A 23816-nucleotide genomic window follows, 5' to 3' on the forward strand; every position below is an offset into this window, starting at 1 on the left:
AAACCGGTTCAAAAAGACTGTTCGAAATCTTTGAGCTGTGAGCCGCCTATTAGAAGTTTGAGCTGCAGCTCAACGCTCACAGCGGATCAATGTGTGTTTCGTTTGAATCGTACATGTACGCGACGCTTCAAGTCATCTGAGTCAGCGCGTTAGCGGTGATTCGGTGAACCATTGATCTGATTTGCGAGCTGTTTCAAAACTCCAGCTATTTGTAGTTGTAGTAAGTATTTAAATTGCGAGCTGACCCGCAGCTCAAAAAATTATTTTGAGTTACCCATGCCTACTCTGAAACCACCAAAATCAGCTGTCATTATAAAACAATCATGACATGGAGAGCCTTATTTTGAAAACAGACCGAACTAATTTGTACACCTCTCCTTCTACTCCCGCGGGACTTTCTATCAGTTTTGCTTATGCATCAAACAATTTTTTGCTTTCAAATATCCAGTTGCTATTTAACATTTTAATTTTGTATGCGAGTTTTTTATTGAATTTGACTCTACTGCTTTCATTGTCCCTTTCAATGTGAGTTTGTCCATTTGTAAAATAGACTAAGGTCAAATATTGTCACTACGTATGTTGCTAAGTAGCACACTAACTATATGGTGTTGTTATAGCTGCTGTGCCTTGGTTCCCCCGGCGAATCAGAGAATTGGATCGTTTCGCTAACCAGATCTTGTCGTACGGAGCAGAGCTAGACAGCGACCACCCTGGCTTCAGGGACCCGGTATACAGGGAGAGAAGGAAGTACTTCGCAGACATCGCGTACCATTACAAGCATGGCGAGCCCCTGCCCCACGTGGAGTACACCGCGGAAGAGATCGCCACATGGGGAGTCGTTTTTACTCAACTGACAGAACTATACCCGACTCACGCCTGTAGGGAGCATAACCACGTGTTTCCATTGCTCATCGAAAATTGCGGATACCGAGCCGATAATATTCCTCAGTTGGAAGATGTTTCAAACTTCCTAAAAGGTAAGATCCCAGATTCTAACAAGTCCATTATTAAAAGCTTTATTTTTTTACATGTACGAGTATACACAATAGCAGATTTAAAATAAACATGATAAATTCAGGTAAATAGCTTTTTTTCTAAATAAATATGAAGATAAAGCGTATAGAAATATAAAAATACTTGCCAGTTAAAACGAAAACACTTGAGCGAATAATAATTTGTATTTAACATACCAATATCACTGCATACCAAATTACCGTTTCTTTGGATGTGGCAAAGTACTCGTATTATAATACGAGTAGAATGTTCAATTAAGATTTTCAAAATTAAAACGAAATATTATTGAATAGTGCAGTGCTATGAAATTCGAATGTCAATCCTATTTTAAAACAATGGATATTTTGATTGTGTGATAATTTAAATAATAAAATTATGTTATGTAAGAATCTTAGATTTCTCAGAATCACTTATTTTAATTTTAATAATGAAGCGTCACAAACAATGATCCATTTTTTTTTTACGTTTATAGACAAAAAGGTGTCATGCTATATTTGTTTAACTCAATTTTTTAATAATGGTAATACAATGATCAATATATATTTTTTTCTCTGAAAATTTTAAGGTGTGGTATTGTTTTTGCAAATAAATGTTATTGTGTTTACCGTTATTTTTCCGATTGATCGGACAGAAAATGCAAAAAATAAAATAATTAACCATTAAAAAAATCAATACAACTATAAAATACCTACTCAAATTGTCATGGCCGCTACTTTAAAAAAAAGTCTTTTAAAGTTTTTTTATAATTGATCATCAACGATGCCATGTGACTCAGTTGTGATAAAAAATGTTCATTTTCCAAATACTTATATCAGCATGTTTTTTTTATTTAAGTAGGTACTATACATTTTTATGTTTTAAAATGCTTGAATAATTGTCCCCTTTCGACCTTAGATATAAAGTGATACCTTTTCTCGAAAATATTACATATTCATTTGTCATAAGAAGTCGGATAAATTTGGTTATAAAAAATAATAAACAAGAGTCATCAACAATCGGTCTTTGATGATTTTTAATCTATAATACGCCAAACACCGATAATTACTAATTGTAAAACAATTTTAAATTAAAAGCATGGCACATGCATAGGTAAGGTTTAACGTAAAATAATGTAACATTATTCAAAACGTTGTTTTTTAGTTTAAAAATATCCTAGATACTCGTAGATATTTGTTAATTTTGAGATTATATTTACAATGTTTTTTGACAGAACTCACCAGATATATCGTATAGGTAATATTCAATAATAATCCCCGTGGTATATAGCCATGACGCTTGTCTCGGGCCATGGTGGGCGTTTTGAGTTTAATATCTGATGAAATAAAAATCACTTTTTTCAAGCCTTGGCGTGTTGTGTTATTGAAACTCATTACCTGAGATAGTTTAAAAAAAAATGTAAACTATAATTGGGTTCATAGTATATTATGCTTTATACCTATGCGATTCAAAAGGGGGACTTAGAGTAATTAAGCTATTTCTTCCAGTCAAATGTATCTATATTACAAGTAGCCTTTTATATTATTCATCCCAAAAGATATTTACATGTCAAGCTTTTTTTTATCATTTTATTAAATTGAAATTGGAAACAAAAATTGTGAAGTCACAAGATTACCCCACCTTACGCACGGGGTCGGGGTCGGGGGTTTCCTGAGGTTACATTTATTCAGTTATGATTTTTCTCACACCTAACTGTTCTGTTTTGTAATAAATCGTTTTAGTTAGGCGTCATGTAAGCTTTTTTTATACTACGATTAAAACTAATTTTTCGTTATTTTTATTTTGTCCGTGGTTAGAATCCTGCCCTGCTATAACTTTATGCAACTATGGGAAACAATTTAAACAATATCTTAGATTACTACTTAGATGATGAAACACTTTTACACATTGTAGTAGTATGTGATTCTTTAAATAAAAATGGCAAACATACGAGGGGGACCACTGGTTAAGCTTGAGGTCTTTAGAGCGTTTGCCCTTTCCTAATAGCTCAATACTTTAAGGATCTGGCCCATATTGAGACAATTTAAACAAAAGCTTAGATTACTTAGATGATGAAACACTTTTGCACATTGTAGGTGTATGTGATTCTCTAAATAAAAAAGGGCGTGCATACGGGGGGACCACTGGTTAAGCTTGAGGTCTTTAGAGCGTTCGCCCCTTCCTAATAGCCCAATGCTTTAAGGATCTGGCCTATAAGGAGACAATTTAAAATATGTGAGAGCACTCCTCTTCCACTTAATAGAATAGAAATATAATAGTTCTCTAAAGACCTAGCTTTGGAGGGCAGGAAATGCATAACTTACGTGGACCTAACTCAATAGATTTTTGTGCATAGGCCGGTGGCATCAGGGGCATATTTAGTACCCATTCCCATGTATAAGAATGTAATTGAACTTCTAGGCATGAATAAAATAAATATAATTGTAAAACCGTGGTAATGTTGTAAGAGCCACAAAATAAGAAGGTAAATCACTGCTTTCCTTGGTGAAATTGGTTGCGGAGAGTCTGAGTTGTTAATAATAACTGATAGGTAATAACACATGTTCTTGTTTGAATCGTTTTTTTAAAATTATTTCGTAAATACAGCGTGTATGGTAACCCCTGTCACATCCGTAACCACGATGATTGGTATGAGCATGAAAACATATTGGAATATTTAAAAAAAAAAGTTTAAAAGCGTTTCAAAACTAAAAAAAAATAATTTAAAAAACTGAATGGTTACTCTGCAGGGGAGAAAACAAGGATGAGAAGGAGATAGTTAGCTCTGTGAAAGTAAGCGGCTTTAAAATTTATAAAATATATTTTTGTAAATCATTGTGCTTCATGATGTGACACGGCTTACCATACACGCTGTATAATATTCATATTGTGTTTTTGGCTAGTAAAATCATATATCATATATATTTCACTGTCTTAGAACAGGGTTACTTACTCTAGTTAGTCAGTCTAAGTAACTTTACATTAGTGATATAATTTTATTTGTATATAATAGAATAGATAAATAACTTCTAGGATAAACTGGAATATATTCGTATTGTTAAATTAGAACTTAATTTTTTCTTCTAAAAATGATATCCCCGTCACACTGTTCTAACAATATTTGCTCCCGCATCACTAATTACGATAAGCGCGTTATTTGCACAGTGCGAGAAGCTAACGAGAGTTCGGTTGCAGATTGCACGGGCTTCACCCTGCGGCCCGTAGCGGGACTGCTGTCGTCGCGCGACTTCCTGGCCGGGCTGGCCTTCCGGGTGTTCCACTCCACGCAGTACATCCGCCACCCCAGCCGGCCGCTGTATACCCCCGAGCCGGACGTGTGCCACGAGCTGCTCGGCCACGCGCCGCTGTTCGCCGATCCCGCCTTCGCCACCTTCTCGCAGGAGATCGGCCTGGCCTCGCTCGGCGCCCCGGACGACTTCATAGAGAAGCTTGCTACGGTAGGACAAGAATACACTAAATAAGATTATGGAGTGAGCGGAAACCTTACACGGGCTCTTGCTTCTCTGTACAAAGACAGCACAGCATGTAGGATAAATGGATCATACACATCGTGGTTTGACATTCATAAAGGAGTCGAACAGATGTGTGATGTCACCATAGCTGTTCAACGTGTATATCGACAACTGTATGAAAAAACTGAAAAGCTTAAGAATGGGAGCAAAAAGTGGTAAATTAACTGTCAATCGTTATTTCTATGCTGATGATGCCGTGTTTCTTGCTAACAACAAAGAGGAACTGCAATTTGAAAGAAATGAAAGTATGACTTAATGTGAAATCACTGTGAATGAGGTTATACTATATCAGATAGAAGAATTTATGTACTAGGGATGGAATAACTGAGAAAGATATTGAAAAGAGAGTGAGTGCCGGTAACAGAGTGAACGGTGCACTCAAATCAACCTTGGCAAATAAATGTATGTCGCAAGAGGCAAAATTAGCAGTTCACAATGGAGCCCTGGTCCCGATCTTGATGTATGGGAGCGAAGTAAGGACTTGGAAAAACAGGGATGAATGTAGGTCTAATGCTGTCGAAATGCGATCTCTCAGGCGAATATGTGGGAAAACTATGTTCGATAGATGCACAAATGTTGAGATACATACATTATGCAAGGCTGAGATAAGCATTATCGACAAAATCAAGAACGGAGCTCTGCGTTGGTTTGGACATGTAGAGCGAATGGACAGCAAAAGAATGCTTAAAAATATTTACGATGCAAATGTTGATGGATGCAGAAATAGCGAAAGACTGAAAAAGACATGGCATGACCAAATCCAACAAATACTTAAAGGTGGTCATGTTAAGAGTTGGAATAATTGGCGCGTGTGCATGAGAAGATATATGAATGCAGAGGAAGCGAGATCTGGATGCAAAGATAGAGTGATGTGGCGTTCTATCCTCTCTGCTTACCCTTCCGGAAAACGGCGTGATGGTTTGTTTGTTTTTTGTTTTTTAATTACAAGCACTTTAGTGTTGTATGCTCCGGGTGCATAAGGAGAGCCTCCCATCGGACCGTATTAAGGGAAGATTAAGTACAGGATGCCTCGCTCTACGGAGTGTAAAAACATAGGAAGGAAGCTTTTTAATTATTACGACAAGAAATAAATTATTAAAAAAGTAAGAATAAATTAAATAAAAACTTCCTCCCATAGTTATGATTAACTGTATTTTCATAATTGACTATTTATTGTGTAAATATATATGTAACGTATGTATTGTAAAGTAGGTATATACGCATATTATTTAAATGTATATAATATGCTGTGTATATTAATTAATTTTGTTTTCTCATTTTCCAAAGTGTGATATTTTTTTCAACTTTTGTTTTCTTATTTAATTTATTTATTTTTAATGTTTATACATTAAACGCCCATAGGGCTTTTAAAGTACATTTTCCTTTTATATAATAATTTACTTATTATTTTTATTTGTTACGCATTATTGTTTCTATTTTTATATTATTTTGTACACTTGCCAAACACAAGAGCGTGACTCTTTTTTGGCAAGTTACAACCTGAATTGTTATAGTTTTTATTTCTATGTTTTTATGCCAAATAAAGGTTACTAAATTTAAAAAAAAACACAAACAGGAAATTTGACAAATACGGGTAGTCGTCGACTTACGACCTATACGACAACCGACTGTTTGACTTTTCAACCTCAATCCGCGATTGGTTGTCCGCCTGCGCTAAACGTTGCGCATGCATTATATGATAATATGTATATTCTATTAGGTCTTAGAGTAAAAATTAGCAAACGCTACAGAAAAGCCCTTAACTCTTTTGCATAGAACAAAGAGTAAATAATGTTTGTTTGGTTTTTAGTTTAACAACAAACATGTAACGGACGGTTTCGTTTTGTACTTTTAATTCTCGATCTGAGTACAAGCTTCAGCTTCGTCCAGTTAACACATTTTTTCTCTGTAATATAACATTTTTGAACCCTTCCGAGATGTCTTCAAAAATGAAATGTTCAATTTATCAACCTGCCAAAAGAAAAGAAATACTTTTGATTTGAAAGCAAAAATGATGGTAACTAAGCAGTACAAAGAATAAAAAATTTAATATTATGACGAGTGATGTGTTGCTATCACACTCTACTGCGTGGACAATTCTGAAAGACTAATAAAATACAAACGAAGCAGTGATTGGTTCTGCACTTATGCAGTCGACAGTTATAACCAACCAATGAATTGGTTCCATCCACAGAATGGAGAAACTATTGCATACTTAGATGGAAGATCAAATTCGAAAATTCTCGACTTTATCTCATTTTGCTGTGCCGACGAGGGCTAGAAGTTTATTTAAGACTTTGAAGGAGCGTGCTGGAGACGACTATGGTCAAGAATTTGTTAAGAGTACTGGTTGGTTTAAGATATTTAAGAAAATATTCCATTACACAGTGTTCGAGTGACTTGAAAAGCAGCGAGAAAAGGAATTTTGTCTTTAGTCTTGAATTAATAATAAAATATGAAAGGAATCTATCGAAACAATTTTTTTTATGTAAATAAAACTGGATCATTCTGTAAGCAACCAACAAGCACTTACATCCAGGAAAAAAAATGAAACAAGCAATACGCAAAGATATCCAAAAATCAGGAATGCTAATAGAGAAATATAACTTTTTTTTTTACATTTTAAAATAATTTAGATCTATGAAATACGATCCAGTAAAAAAAATCTAATTATTAATAGCCTAAAAAATATTTTTACATTTGTAATTTTGAATTCCCTGCGAAAACGGTGATTCCATTGGCCACGCCCCTAATACGTCACGATTCATGTTTATTTGTTCCTGCTATTGAAATTTTTGTAGAACAATTTCATAAATCTTGACGTCACAACAGAACCAAGGCCAAAAACGTAGCGTTTTTCTACTAACATATTTTTATTGAATTTCATTTTTACATTTATATATCAAAACATTTCTTCACAATATCCATTGATTTCGAAAATACAATGAATTATTTTTAATCCATTTCACGTATTTTTATCGATAATCGTAGTATGTGGTATTTCCCTATTACAAAGACAACTAAGACAAACTCGAAAACTAATGAAAAAATATACCATAGAGAAATCTGATAAATGGCAGTGGTGATACACTTTTCATAATAAGAACATTGGAATGTCTTATGATTTCATGACGCACTATAATTTACATTTGCATGGAAATTATTGCATGAGCCGACTTTCGATCTGTTTATCAGAACCGATTGTGGTCATAAGACGATGATTGTCGGTCCTGTAATACAGTGTTTTTCAACATTTTTGGATATGCGACCCCCTTACGAATAGAAGAATAGCTGGCCACCTCCTCCCCCTAACGCCAACGTTTGCCTTGTTTTGGAGGTGCCTGTTATGAGCAACGCAAAACTTAATTAAATTTAATTAACATATTACAACGGAGATGAAGAAAATTTTAGGGATGGGAATATAGAAGTCCAGCCTTCTATAGTCCCTTCTCAATAACGTTCTTCATCTCTGTTTCAATATATTATGTTAATGTAAACAGCTCCCTAGGGGGTTGAATCCGGTCCTTGATTGCAAAAAAAAATAACTAACTTTTATATTGTTGTTAAAATTAAATTTCTGGTTGGGTGGTAGCAGCTCCAGATTTCTTAAAATTTCGCCACCTACAAGTTGAAAAATACCGTTGTAGTCTATATACGCATTGAGGATATTATGTCAAATAGGCAAAGTGGTGTGGTCTAGCAGAATGCTTGTACCTAATATATAGAATATAAGAAAATAAACTAAATACTAAAAAATACTAAAATCCACAGCCAAATAAGACAAACGGAAAATGTACGGATGTAGAAAAAGGTCCGCTTACTTCCTGAAAGTATATTACCCATCAAGGGTGTGCAGCAGGGGCAAATCGTGTATAGAAGCGATTATGCGCAGCTTACCATTATATTTTACTATTCATAATAATGTTTTACGGTGACTTTATTAACAGAAAAAAACAAAAAAATAATTGCTATTTCTTATAAATCATTGCCACCATTTTATATGTTACTCCAAATATGAATAAAAATATTTATAAAGCGCGCCCAGCGCCAGCAATGAGCTAAGGAACTAGCCGATTACTCCAGCTTGTTTCTTCATAGAAATAAGTGTACTCTATTTTGAACATATTAAACCCAGTAGCGGAATTTTTCTCCTATAGTTAACTTGCAGATTACAAAGTTTTTTGAAGATTCTCGATTTGGAAAATAGTGTTTTAAACATTATATCTTAAAGGCTATTTTTCTTTGAGATGATACTTTTGACATATGACTCGCAACACATGTGGCGCTCGAAGCGGCCGTTTTTGGAATTATTCATTTCTAGGACAAATCAGCCAGTTGATATTTTAATCGTTATAAAAATACCTAATACTGACTAAATTAGAAATTTTTATTTAAGGTATGTGTTAAATTAATGGATAATATAGCGACACAATATAATTTATCACAAAATTACGTCGTTTGAGTTGATTTCATAGATGAGAGTTGTTGTATCACACAGAACCACAGAAAAATAGCAATATATTGCATATGTAGGTACAAATATTTTTTTTTTATAGCTTACTTATAAATTAAATCACCGTTCGTCACTTGTGTGTGGTGAGGTTTTCGATTAGGAAAGCAGTCACTTGGTACTAGGTATACAAGTAAAATATTTACCTACTACCAACGCAGTTATTCGAGTTATATAAATATATTTAAAATGAAATAAATAGCAATTTTATACGATAACTTTATCATAAAACGGTTATATTTTATAGTTTAATATTAAAAACCATCGTTTCAACCGATTAAAGTGCTAAATTTGTTATAAAGCAGTAACAATATATTAAACCTAAAGTTGGTTCGGTTTGTGAGAATTGTTTTCTCAGAGCTTCTCAGAGCCTCACATGAATCAACAGACTTACGCAGTTCCTTGTTCTAGAATTAGATGAGTGGAGAGAATTTTACTTCAGTTCGCGTATAACTGCGTAGGCGAAATGAGCTCTGTTGGCTCGTCGCATTTTTTTTAAAGTTACGTATGAATAATCGAACCCATCTCAGATTGCTACGATTGACAAAAAACTAATTTCAATTTGTGTCAATTACCAAAAATATTAGTTATGTTACAGCTGATTTTATCATTTAAAAAAAATAGGTACTGACTGTTTAGAAGTCAAATTTTTGTGAAGCACTGATTCCATCCAATCGATAAACGGACCGCACACACATGTATTTGCTTTTAGAATACACCAGCCCGATGTATATTATATATATATATATATACTTGTAAATTTTATATTTGAAGCACTAACTTTATGGTTTTAAAAAAGTAATTAATCCAATTAAACAGATTGCTAAAAATAATGAATATAGTGAGAACTTGGTTGATAAAATATTTAATCAAAAACCAAAACGCAAACCGTTAACCCGTTAACCCTAAACAGCGGAAGCGGTTTATTTTTATTAATTTCATTTTATATGCAATATCTAAATCCCTACATTTTAAAAAGAATTCTGCATTCTACACAACTAAAATTAAGGAACATTGTTAAAAAATCACAAAAACAAAGTCCCCAAATATAATAAAATGGGTTATACCAGCAATCTACATTGGAAAAACTAAAAGAAACTTTAATACTAGAGTAAACGAACAGTTAAGATGCCTAAATATTTTTTTTTCAGAATTCTCAAACGATACGAAAGAATCATATTTTCAATAAAGACACTGGATTTAAAGTTCTTCGTGTTGAAAGTAAAATATTAAAATTAGACAACTTGGAAATCTTAAAAATTAAAAAAGCGATTTATGAAATGAAAAAAAAACTCAACAATGTTTGGATAGGGAGGAAATCCAGCCAGTCTGCAAGCATTTGGACATAATAAAACATTGTTGAATTACTACCTGGTAAAAGAAGAAGTATAAAAATTGGAAAACTGTTTTCAGGCTTTGCCTAGTAGGTGATTTGGTTCAGCCGGATGAATCTCACCCACGTGATAAAAGAGTCAGCTCTTTTACTTCACAAAAGTCAACAGATGGAAGATTTGAGGAAATGTGGATGTTCAAACATGGGCAGAATGGTGAATGCTACACAGTGTGTAAGGTGGCCACTTAAACCAGCCAATGACAGGTCATAAGCCCTGTAAATGCCTAGACTTCCATATTCCCTTCTCAAAAAATTTTCCCTCTCTGTTGAAATAAATTTAAATATGAAAAAAAACTAGTTAACAGTATTTCCTGTAGTCCACTTTTGTCTATTTTTGAGTGTATCCATCTCAAATTACGCTTCTCATCCTTTTAAGACAAAGAAACTTGATATATTAGTTCCATGCGAATTGCAATATTGATAGAACTCATCAGTTAAGTATACCTTGATAAAGAAGCTTGTATAGCTTTGAAACCGGTCGGTAGAAAAAATAAAAATGGTTAAAAACAATTTTTTTTTTAATATTTTTTTTTATTTGAAATATAAGTGTATCTATACAATCTTCTGAACACATCCTATGGTCTTGTTACTTTCCCTCTCCCTTCGAATACCGAATGGAGGTTCTTGCTACTATCCGTCGCCATTTATAAGGCTCTGTCGGATATACAGATGTGGTGTCTTTCAAAAAGTTATGTACTCATTTCGGTGAATTGATCATCTCCAATCAATTTGGTCCCAATCAAGGAAGAATTTACCTCTTCTTTTTCCTCAACCCATTGAGGTACATATCATGTATTTCTGGATTATCTTCTTTCAACACATACCATATTATATGCCAAAGCTGCCAAATTACAGAGAACTCCTTCGGTCAGCTTTTGACAACGAGCATTTTTACCTTTTATGTGGGCACCGCCAGAGAGACTTTAGTCCTTAAATGGGCAAGCTGTACCTTGTAAGCATTCTGAGTAGAATAAAAATCAGTTTATATAAGTTTTAAAAATTCGTATTGTAAAATCAAAATATTTTATAACCTGTCTATGTCTGGGCGAATAAAGAATTTAGTTCTGTGTGTAAAAATAAAAAACATGATTCCGCACGAGTATTTTTGTATCGCTGACTACTTTCAGATAACAATTCTGATAACATGTTGAAATCAAGTGGATGTAGGTCCGCCTCGTGGTGTAGTAGTTGACGCCATTTCCTACCATGTTTAACGTTCCGGGTTCGATTTCTGACAGGGTCAACATGAAATATTTTATTTGAAAATGGTTTCACACTGCAATATTTCACAGTCTCTTTACTTGCGTCTGAAGCGTGAGACTGGTCACCTTATCTTCGCTTAAATGATAATCAAGATACGCTGCATTTGGTGCAGGTGTGGATAGGGAAATAATGATAATGAACAACCTGCCTCAGTAGGTGGGCCTGTATCAAAACAAAAAAATAACTATTTCTCTTGTCAGTGAATATTGAATACCACACTTAAGAGGTCTTGCTTTTTTTGTTTATTGTGATGTTTTTCCTGATTTTATATTTTGTCATAAAAATCACATTCAATGCAATAAGATTTTTTTTTTCTCTTTTTTCAGTGCTTTTGGTTTACAGTTGAATTTGGCTTGTGCCGCCAGGATGGCAAGGTTAGAGCTTTTGGGGCTGGATTGTTATCGTCTTACGGAGAATTACAATACTGCCTTTCTGATGAGCCGGAATTGCGACCATTTGAACCATTTAAAACTGCATTCCAGAAATACCCAATCACAGAATATCAACCTATTTACTACGTAGCGGAGAGCTTTGAGGACGCCAAAGAAAAAATGAAGTAAGTGTCAATAACAGCTATACTATTGTTGTATAATGTATTTTTTGAGTATTTAAAATAAACTACTCGTTCAATAATAAACTGATACTAGTGTTAACAATGTTAAATCGGGTTGTGGTCCCGTGGCTAGTGTCTCGGACTCACGGACCGAAGGTCCGTGGTTCGAATCCCACTCTATCCCAACTCGATTCCATTTTCTAATATTGTGTTATTTACAACTCGTTGAATATGGCCCTTAAAATTTAATATTTAGGTAAATCATAAGAACGCAAATATTTCTTTTAAAAAAAAAAAAACATATTTCCATTGGTGTAATAGTTGTCTTAGGAAAAAACGTTTTATTTACAATGGAAAATATTTTATATACAAAAGTAATTTAAGAATCCTCCTTACTGGAAAAACCAATTTAAGGAGGACTGTACAATGTTCAAAAAATATATTTGTTTTTATACTACACATGTCATTCAAATTATTTTTTTATTTCTTCTCTCCTAATTTTCTTCGGCCAAATATTGATTTCTCTTTTAAAAGGTTGTTTGTTATTACCAAACTTTATGGAAGCATTTTCAATAATTTGGCAGAAATATAATCCTTGTACCTTTGTCCAAATGTGTTAAAGGGGAGGAATATTAACAGTGATATTATTTATTTCCCTTGTTATATATATTTATTCACGTCCCTTAGCAAGGGAATGACGATGTCCATCTCCAAATATGTGTAGCAAAATAGTTTTAGCGGATATTAGACATATCTCTGGCACATCAAAGGCTTTAAAGATTTATGTAGATGGGTTTCTTATTGGTATCTTGAGAATAACTTTTATGATGCCTTTTTGTACTTTGATAATTCGTTTAAGATGTGTAGCTGCAGCCGATCTTCATTCTATTAGTCCATATTCCAAATAAAATTGGCAAAGTACATAGTATATATTTTTGATATTATTTTTTTCTTCAAATGTTTTGATTCACATCACAGCTTGCAATCTCAAAGGGCAAGAAACGGAGGTGCTTAATCGCACCATGATTGTTTCATTTTACAACGTTTCGTTTCACAACTACATACATGAAAGAGTTAGAATATATGGATATTGAAGCAGCAAACACAAATGGTTCCATAATTTGTGTCTTTAATATTCTTTTGTTGAAAAAAAACTTTTGATCATGTTTTTTATCCTTTTCGATTGAATTATTTTGTATGTTTCATTAGCTGAAAATTTACATAATAAATCTTTTTGGTGCACAATAGAACAGTGATAATCCTTTTTCGTTATTTTTTAAAGACAAAAACCGCAATCTAAAAGTAAATTGCCCCATGCACAACAAAGGCGTATTTTTCATTACGCATATCATATTTACTGTGGCATCTACAAAAGTTCAACACATATCAAGTTATTTCTCAATGATGCATTAATACAATAGTGACCCAATATTTTTTATCTGAAGAAACCTAGTGCACTTATCAGGTTACGTCCAACCTTCACAGATACACGTTATGGCTAGTGCTAGTGTAAGGAAATTAATACAATATAATAAATACGTAAATAAAGTATATTATGTCCCCACAAATGAAAAATGAAACGGACGATAAATAGGTAAATTTTAAGATTAACCACACGTTTGGGTATTTCTCATTAATTTCGATAAAATTTACATGTTTCAACATAATTTAATAGTAAATTTTTCTGTAGTTTATATATTATTTTTTTTTTTTTTTTTTTTTTTTATTTATTATAAAACATATAAGACATGAATATCATGATATTATATTCCCAGGAGTTGTACGAGAAAACTCATTTGGGACGGTACATAAAAAAAATAGTACATTTCTTGTAACAATACATAGTATACATTTAAACAATAAAAATTTTAACAAATTTTAACAATCTATGAACTTAATATTAAAAAAGGAAAGAAAACATTTAAACAATCTGTGAACTTAATATTAAAGAAGAAAATAAAAACATTCAAACAATCTGTGAACTTAATATTAAAAAAGAAAAGAAAAACATTTAAACATTCTGTGAAATTAATATTAAAAAAGAAAATAAAAACATTTAAACATTCTGTGAACTTAATATTAAAAAAAGAAAAGAAAAACATTTAAACCTAAAACACAATATGTAGACTATTCACAGAAACTGAGCTAAAAACTATCACTTTCAAAAAGATTCAAGAAATAGGTCTTCATTTCTGGTCTTTGAGATTTACCACTCGACATTTCATTTTTAAGGTCATCAGGCAGTTTATTAAATTGTATACGACCAATGTATTCCAGAGACCTTTTGCCGAACTTCGTGGAACAAAATTTAGAAATGTGAAGATTTTTTGCATGTCGTGTATTATAGTTGTGAATTTCATGATTAAAGTTGATTACGAGTTGAACCCGGCAATGCTTTGCTATTGCTAGATTGGAGTACATACTTGTATACATATATAAAAAGAACACAATCAAATGTTCGATATCAATTATTGTATTTAGTTGGAATTAAATATTCACATATACATTAATGTTTTTGTGTTTCGGATATCATAAATTGTGAGGATATACACTGACAGGGAATTTTGATAATAAGGTATTTGAAGATTGTTTTTCTGTCGCTGCCTGGCAGATGCCTCCCCAATACTGAGCAAAAAAGACAACTACGTGTCGGACCTTTTATGTCTAACTTTAATAGACAAAATCAACGTTTCGTTGTCCCGTTTTCCGCACCTTGAAACTGAACCGATTTTGTTTTTTTTAGACAGAATAAAAATTTATGTTTCGTAACGTCTTGATTTTTCAATAATAGGTATTTTATTTGTATTTCGTAGGCCCAAAGGTAGCGGATAAAACTGGGCATTTTTACCGAATTTTGGGTTGTTCGAGTTACTATAGTAAACAATTCATCAATAAAGCAAAACTATTGAGATACGCTGATGGTAAATATTTAATGTGCTAATCCAGGATGAAAATACGTTTGTACGAATACCTTCAAATTGTATGTATCCTTCTTGAATTAGCTTATTAAATAAAAAAATAACAAGCTTGTAGAAAGGATTGAATTCCAAATATAAAATTCAAGTGGGTACTTAAGTGCTTGTTTATGTTTCAATTCCAAAACATAAAACAATTCATTTTCAAATATGGAATTCTGTTCGCAAATGTCAAACTCTGCTCTTCTCGCCAACAGGGGTGCATTTTTTTAGGAATGCGATTTTCAAAAATGTATCAAAGGTCAGTTAATATTATACGAGTATTACAAAAAATCCAGAAAAATATATAGTTGGGTTGAAATTATAAGGAATTTCATTAAATAATCTAATCGGGATCCATAAAAAACCTTTTTTGTTTGTAAACATTCAAAAACTAGCTTTTTTGTACACAAAAAATTATCATCCTTCCATTTTTTTTGTATATCCATTCTCGGCGAATGCAACCCGGGTGATAGATAAAAAAACATTTACGCTCCTTACTTCTTTGGACTTAATAAATTGAAGATTTAAGGACCTAAAAACCTTCTCGTGGCAAAGATGTACATTTATCGGAAAACCCCACTTAAATCGGTCCAGTCCATCGTGGACACACATACAAACATTGCATTTTATATGTTTATAGATTTATTCACATGGACATATAATTTTTTCAGTAAGTAAGTACCTAGAATTTCATTCCTTAGACTTATATCTAATAGTGCAGGAATATACTATGTATTAATTTATTTGAAATTATTTTAAAATAAAAAAACGGCATCGCTGTCTTTAATATTTTAAGCAGAAATTCGGCAAAAAATGATCCTCATTATCTAGCGCTGTTATTTAAAAATATTTTTTTAAATTAAGATAAGAACGCAATTATTAATTTTTAGTACTTTGAAAAAATCTTTATATAAATCTCGTGTTATATTTTAAAGACATGTAATAAAAATATGTTCATAATAGAGAAGTTATTTTGCTTTAAAGATGAGTGATAAATATGGGTGAGAAAGGTTATCGAGCCCAACGGAACCAGAGTATACTTGATTGAGAAAGACAAAATTGTTATATTTCTATGCCCTTTCAATATTAGTTTCATTTTCTAACACGAGAATAATTAAACTGAACTCATTATTTCTTTGCCCAATAACTCAAAATTGTTCATGTCTGTGGTCAAATATTCAGTCACGCTTCAAATTGAAACGCTTGTTCGGCTAAATTCGAAGAGGCCGAGCGAAGACAGTTTTAATATTTAGCGCGTTCACATTTTTTTAAATAGCAGTGAACGTATTTTATCAGCCACACTTTGATGTAGTAATATGTTCCTTCCTAATAACTTGAATTCAAATGGCGAGAGCTCTGCTTCGCCACACACCGGTGATCGGAATGTACCACGGTTGTCCGTTATTATTGATGATTATAATGATTTTGTATTATTTATATATATTAAATATGGCAGCAGCCTCCTAGAGCGAGTGTTTTGAGAGTGCGGCGGTGCACCTGGCATTGACACGTGCTTCATATATCTCTGGAGAGCCTTTACTGAAGTTGGCTGTAGAAAAATAATTATTATTATTAAATTACTGTCGCCATAAACAAATGAAGGAGAATACGTGATTGCTTAATTAGTAGTAAAATAATAAAAAACACATTATTCAATTCAATTCAATAGAGTCTTTATTCAGTAAAATACAATTTTTTACAATAAGAATACAATTTAAAACGAAAACAACGTATTAATCCTTTTTTTTCCGATAAACTATCAAATAATAATTTGTCATCGGGTGCTCAGACATTAGTTTTAATTAAGAATCAAATGAAAGAGTACAGACATAATATTGTACATATTAAATAATTAACATAAATTATTTAGTTTTTGATGCTTTGAAAAATAAAACAAAAAACTCAACAAAACTAGATAAAATGGTTTAAAACATTTTTTTTAAAGTAGGAAAATAGAGAAAAACAATGTTATTTAAATTAAACAATAGCCATTTACTTGAATAAAGTTTTTTTTTAAATATATATTTATACATGAATAAAAATAGTGGGTGCTCATAAATGTAACTAATACAAGATAAAAGATAAAACAAAGTAAATCGAAAATTTCAATTTACATCTACAGAAAAAACAAAAATAATGAGATAAATATATTAAAAATACCCATTTAAATTAAGGTCTAAAATATGTAAATAAAATAAGAAAGAAAGAAAAGAAAGGGTTAAAAAGAGGCAATAATAGAAAAATATATTTAGTGACATAAAAATACTGAGTTTAAGAGTGTTTTACGTAAATAAACAATCAATATAGAAACGTTCTGTTAAACGTTTACCACTTTCGTAATAAAAACATAATTTTATTTTTATTATGACAGGTTTTCAAGTCAAGTGGCCACATATTAAATATTTTTGGAACAATATAATCCAACGTACGCTACCCATATTTATTTTTGATTTTTGTTATAACTAGGCCATCAACAGATGGTAATCTTGTTAGATAGCTGAGTTCTAATTTATTTTTATACATCGAGCTAAACACTTGTTGGATAATAATGTTGCTCCATAAAATATCCTTAACTGGTAAAACATTGATTTTTTTATACACAAATAGAGTGCTATGTCTCTGATTGTATACATAAGCGAGTGCAATCAATTTGACAGGTGCATTTTGAACATTTTGTACATATTTAATATTTGTTGCACAAGAATGTCCCCAGGCGGTGATCCCGTTTCTTATTATGGATTCACCCGGAGACAAATATACTAATCTAAATGTAAAGAGAGTAACTAAAAACTTTAATTTGTGCAGTTGGCTAACTACAGATCTCAATCAGTGTGTATATGTATTTTTCGACCATTTTTTATTACGAGTCTCTTAAGGTGCGTTTCCACGAGGCAACGGACAACACGTGGCATGCGGCACTGACGCACACTGAAAGGAGTATTCCGAGCGAAGCATTGCGCTGCGACATGTAGAAAGTTACAATAATAACGCATAATGCATCCCGCTTGTTGGGCCATGTCATTAAATAGTTATGAACTTTTAAATTGCGATTTTATTTTTAAAACATTAAATTTGTTAAAATTACTTAGTAATAGATAAGTGCCATCGTTTTGTTGCAAGAATTCACGGACAGTGTATACTTGTTATGCCGTATTAAACAGACTGCATAAAGTCGGCAATAGTTATTCCCACATATAGGATATATTTGGTGTAGGGTGTTCCTATAGAACAAACCTTTTAAACTTTTTCAAAGATGGTGAATGGTAATTAAACCTTTAGTTCAATTATTATATGAAACGGTTACTTTGTTTATTACTTTCTTGTTATATTAATCCTTTTAAATATTTTATTCTTTAATTTGATTTCAGCATTAATTTTTAAATTGTCTTTGACTTCTACTGAATGTGTTATATATTTTTTAGGTTTATTTTTTTTTCTTAATCCTGGGTAAAAAGAAATGGTTGTTTTTTGAAAAATCGTTAAACCAAATACGTTCATATTTCAAGTTTGGTAAAAGCCAGTTTTGTCATATATGTTTATTTTATTAACAGAAAAAAGTCGCCAGAGACATGCGTTTCTGAGCGACAAAGATACGGCGTGTCGTATGATGTCGCCAGTATTTAAGTGGCAGTGAATGAATGGGACAGAAAACGGGTGACATGGAGTGAAATAAACAGAAAACAACCTTATGTATTGAAGACTGGAACAACAAGAGACAGGAATGTGAAAAGTGACAAATTAAAACTACCTGCTACTCCAAGTACGAATGTTCAGTAGATGAAATAAAAAAGAAAATAAATAACAGGAGGTCTGCATAATCTCTTGACATTTTTGTTAGATGATATCCCGTCCTCCCTCTCTTCAACCTTAATCTTATAGAGCTTTTTTTTTTTTTATGGGAGTCGCTTTATTATTTACCTTGCTTATAATATACAAGGTTTATATTTCAAAAAGTGGATTTTTCTGCAATCAAATATCTTAAAACTTATCTAAACTATTGGGATCAGGAGGGATATATTAATGTAGGCTAATCAGGAACATCTCAGCATTTGCTTACGTGGGGAGGAAACCACTTAAAACTCTTCAGGAGAAGCCGGCCTGTTGGCAATAGTCAACAGGCCTTCCGTTCCACTAGAGGAGTGTTCGGCATTTTGTTCCCTACTTTGGTTTATTTTACCAATTTCCTGCGCTATATTTATCATGTATGATACTACCTTTCGTGTGAGTTCTTTATTACCTATCACCGATAAGATGTCGCATAGATCTTCACCCAGGCCTCTGCATTGCGCCTCCAGCTGTTGTCTTTGAAAGCTGAAAAAGGGGCAATGCATCAACAGGTGAGGGACATCTTGAAGAGTTTCATCGTCGCATGGGCAGCTGTCAATCTCTGAGAGCTTGAAGCGATGCAGGTAGCTCATGAAGCCACCATGACCCGTAAGCATCTGGGTGAGCTCGTAGCCAGCATTTTGCAATTTTCTGAAATCATAGGCATGAAAAATTGTAGGGAATAACATTTTAGTTACACTTCCAGTTGTCTCCCTCAAATAGCAATCGTTCCAGAGTTGAGAGGTCCTGCTTCTTATTTTCCTTTTGGCAAAACTGAGCGGAAAATCGGTGAAATCGGGGGCTGTTTTCTTAAACGTAGCCTCCCGAGCCTTTTCGTCAGCCTTTTCGCTGCCAAGAATTCCACAGTGTCCTCGTATCCAGCCGATGTACACGTCCTGGTGTCTGCATCGTAGATTCTGGATATCTGTTCTTATGTCCATTACAATAGGGTTGACCGAATTTCGGTCAGTTATTGAGTGGACTCCAGATTTGCAATCTGTCAGGATCGTTATTTTCTTACATAAGTTTAGTGGTTTCTTCAAAACATAGACCAGGACTTCTCTGATCGCAAAGAGTTCTGCCTGAAACATGGAGCAAAAATTGCCGAGTTTCAACTTTCTCGACGGCAGCTCTCTGATGCCATCGTAAGGTACAAAAGCTGCACCCACTTTGCCGTCCAAGAGACTGCCGTCCAAGAGACATCGTAGCCGTGATCTATCGGATAGCGCTCCACCGGATGAGGAAGTGAGAAATAGTCTCCCACTCCCTGGTAAAATCTGTCCTGCGGCAAGTCTTGCAAGGTGAGGAAGAACAGCTGATTGGCGTTGAGCTTAGAGTGCTGGCAAACAGGTGTTTAATAACTTGAAATACTTTTGCCTCATGCTACAAGCAACGGGAACAACTATCAAGTGACGACTGGCAATAGATTATTGGATAACATTTGACTTGCGACAAAGTGTGAAGACGCACGGCAACATCTAGCAACAAAATAACATGCATAGCGTGCTACATGCTGGATCAAATATACAAATACAAATATTACAAAAAAAAAGTAGCCCTTACTTTACGAGACCAAGAGCCCTGTGTTGAGTTGGGATACAATATATAATTATAATAAAAAAGGAAATCAATCCACCATTTGTAATTTAACCATTCCATGTGGATTTTTTGCATAAGATACTTAGACCCAGTTGTTTTATCGTTAGTAAAGATTAAAAATCTGCAGCATGGCATTCAAAAAACTTTTTTTTAAATATACGAGTAGTAGGGTAATACGGGGTTATATGTAACGTCTTCTGTTGCGGGGACGATCGATTTGAATCTTCCGCTGAAGGCGTTTTAAGCAAACTTCTCAATCTGCACGATATATGGTGGCACGATGCATTTCTCGGGCTAATTTTAGTTTTGTATGTCGAGTTTAATGGGATAAGTTGGACAAATTGTTTTTTTGGACAATTCGAAGTGATTTTTATCGTGTAAGATAAATATTTTTTAATTATTATTTTAGTAGTTTGTACATGGTTTTGATTTTATTGCTTGAGTGTGGTTATATTTAGTGATAAATCATTAATTCAGACAATCTTAGAGCCATAAGATTTTTTGTAGACTATGTCCATTGGATACGACGTGACGAGGAAAGTTGCAACGAACGCACAGGAGTTATTTGCATTTGTTGTCACTGATTTAGTATTTTTTTTACAGAATTACGATGAAAAATTGTAAACAAAAACAAATTAAGGTATAATAGCCTTAAACGTTATAAAAAATAGCCAATTTGGTATCGGAGAGTACCGAGTGTTGGGAAGAAAGAATTCAATGAGAAATGTGACATATCAATTTAACATCCACTATTCCAAGCTATCAAGATTTATTGCTAAAATTAAAATAAACGTTAATGAGACTCAATATACACAAATGATAATACCAATGATAAGTGGTTATAAAAATAACTACCTGGAGTTTACCATTGAAAACAAAAGAAAATCTTTATGATTATATTCGTTGCAGCAGTAATATTTTGTAGAGTTTGATACCAATTGATGGTAGGAAAATTACTTTACGAATATCTAACAAAATTTGATGATGCAATTTCATCACCTTGAAAAGAAAGTAAAATAGCTAGTGTTAAACGTTTTTAAAAAAAGGAACACTAAACTATTAATTTGCTAACCAGAGGCCACCAGTTTAGCACATACAATGAGCTTTAATAAAATTAAGGTTTCAAATTGTTTTTAAAATTCTCAGATATTTTGGGATAACACACCTTTACACCATCCAAAATTGATCATATACATGTATGAGATAAAGCCGCTTTTTAGAGTTTTAAAGCCAAATAAAATTATAGCAATATAAATAAACCAAACAGATTTGTAGAACAACATCTGGTTTTACAAGCAAAAAAATTTACAAGCAAAAGAACTGCATTTTTTTCAGAAACAGTGGGGCCTTACCTAAAAGCATCAACCCGCAAAAAACTTTAAAAAGGGGGAGAAACGGAAATATTTTATTCACACTGATGCCCAGCAAAAATTAGTTTGGAAAATAAAAGAGACATAATACCAGACAGAAAAAATAAAGCAGAGGACATTTTTTTCCTTGTAAACAACAACACATTTTATGTTTGTTTAAACTATTTACCATGTGTTTCTGATGACTTATTTAACGTTGCAATTTGCTCAAAAGATGCTGCACTTTGTCCGGACAATTGGCATATTGCAACAATACTTGACTTTACATAAATATTTAAATGTTTATGTTTTTCTTTTAAAACACTAGCCTCAATAATTGTGTTTTATTATTTGTTGTTCACTTGATATCTGCACATTGGAAAAACATGATTAGCTTTAAAAATAAAAAATACATAAAACCTAACGTTGAAAGTGTTGCATATAACCCCGTCCTCCCCTACCTAATACCCGTACAAACTTGGAGCCGGCAAACAACCAATTACTCTTTCTGTTAATGACAAACACACATGTTTATACATAAATACAGTTTAATCAATAAAATAACTTACCTATCTTGTAAAAAACTTTTAAAAATGTTAACTTTTCATTTATATTGAGAGAGAGTATGTGTTTTGTCTTGAAATTCTGTAATATTTGTAAATTATTTTAACATCTTCTGTTTTTCTTTCCAGGAAATATTCCGAGAGCATCCCCCGTGACTTTGGGGTTCGCTACAACCCTTACACGCAGAGTGTCGACATTCTAGACTCAAAGCCTCAAATACAAAAACTCATTCAGGATGTGCAACAGGACATGCAGGTTCTTCTGACCTCCATGCGGAAGCTTTAATTTTTCCCAGCGCTTTTTATAGATTATTATTTATACATTCAAGTCGTCGATTTCTAATGCCCGCTCTTCATTATCATTGGAACTCCGATTTCATAGTTTTAACAATCGTAATAGGTGGATATTGAAAATTGACGACGCATTTCTAAAGTATGTTCCAAGTGCCTGAATATTATATTATGTTTCCTACTTTTGTTATTTGATATCGTAACTAACATTTTTATTTTTGATTATTGTGTCACTAACCTTATTATTAATGACACACAATTGAGGGATAATTATTTTTCAACAATATGTTTTTTAACTACTGCAATATTTTGCTAATTAATTTGTGTTAGGCTCGATGTAATTAATCTTCGAAGCGAAAATTGTAGAAAATATAATCTTAAAATGTTTTATTTCAATTCAATTATCCAAAATAAATAAATTAATAAATACGTTTATAATTACTTACCCATGTCTAGTTGAAATTTGTTAAAGTGGTACTTATGTGTAAAACAAAAATAATTTTAAGACAAATTTTGGTGGATAGAATGGATAACTGATGTGATTTGGTTATGTTGAACGAATGGAAGACGAAATTTTTAAAAACATGGCGAGCGTGAACCAAATCGTTGGACGAGGGCGGCAATGGATGAGGTTGGACAGTCACATTTACTAAAATCTCGAGTTTGGTCATGTTAGAAACAGACGCAATCGAAGGACTTGGATGATAAGATGTATGAAGGAGAAAGAAATAAGGAATGTATGTATGTCAAAATAAATACAAGTGGCATTCCATCCTTTTTTATTGCTTTTTGGAGAAAATGGTATGATTTCGATCTCAAGCATTTAAATTTTCTGTCAACGATAAATACAATATCTGTAGTAATTATTTAATTTACAGAAATATTTATTAAAACATTTAAAATAGTGTTAATACTTTATTGTTTTTATTATTTGGGGAAACGGAAATACATAACTTTTAACTAATGTTAGAAAATATTAGTATAAAACCA

At 32.8% G+C, this 23816-nt stretch overlaps 1 protein-coding gene across 2 annotated transcripts in view; it reads left to right on the forward strand.

Annotated features, from left to right (window-relative positions):
* Hn (phenylalanine hydroxylase) overlaps positions 1-23255 on the forward strand; it is a 42337-nt gene extending 19082 nt beyond the window's left edge. For both annotated transcript variants that reach the window (XM_088240916.1, XM_088240923.1), the window contains 4 exons: positions 618-977; positions 4186-4448; positions 12016-12245; positions 22665-23255. In XM_088240916.1, coding sequence (XP_088097042.1) covers positions 618-977; positions 4186-4448; positions 12016-12245; positions 22665-22821 — 1010 coding nt within the window. In that variant the 3' untranslated portion in view covers positions 22822-23255. The remainder of the gene's footprint in view (positions 1-617; positions 978-4185; positions 4449-12015; positions 12246-22664) is intronic.
* Positions 23256-23816: the final 561 nt, after the last annotated feature.

This window comes from Micrasema longulum, unplaced genomic scaffold (assembly GCF_059751315.1).
Source record: "Micrasema longulum isolate JH-2025_06_02 unplaced genomic scaffold, ASM5975131v1 h1tg000127l, whole genome shotgun sequence".
Lineage (NCBI taxonomy): Eukaryota > Metazoa > Arthropoda > Insecta > Trichoptera > Brachycentridae > Micrasema > Micrasema longulum.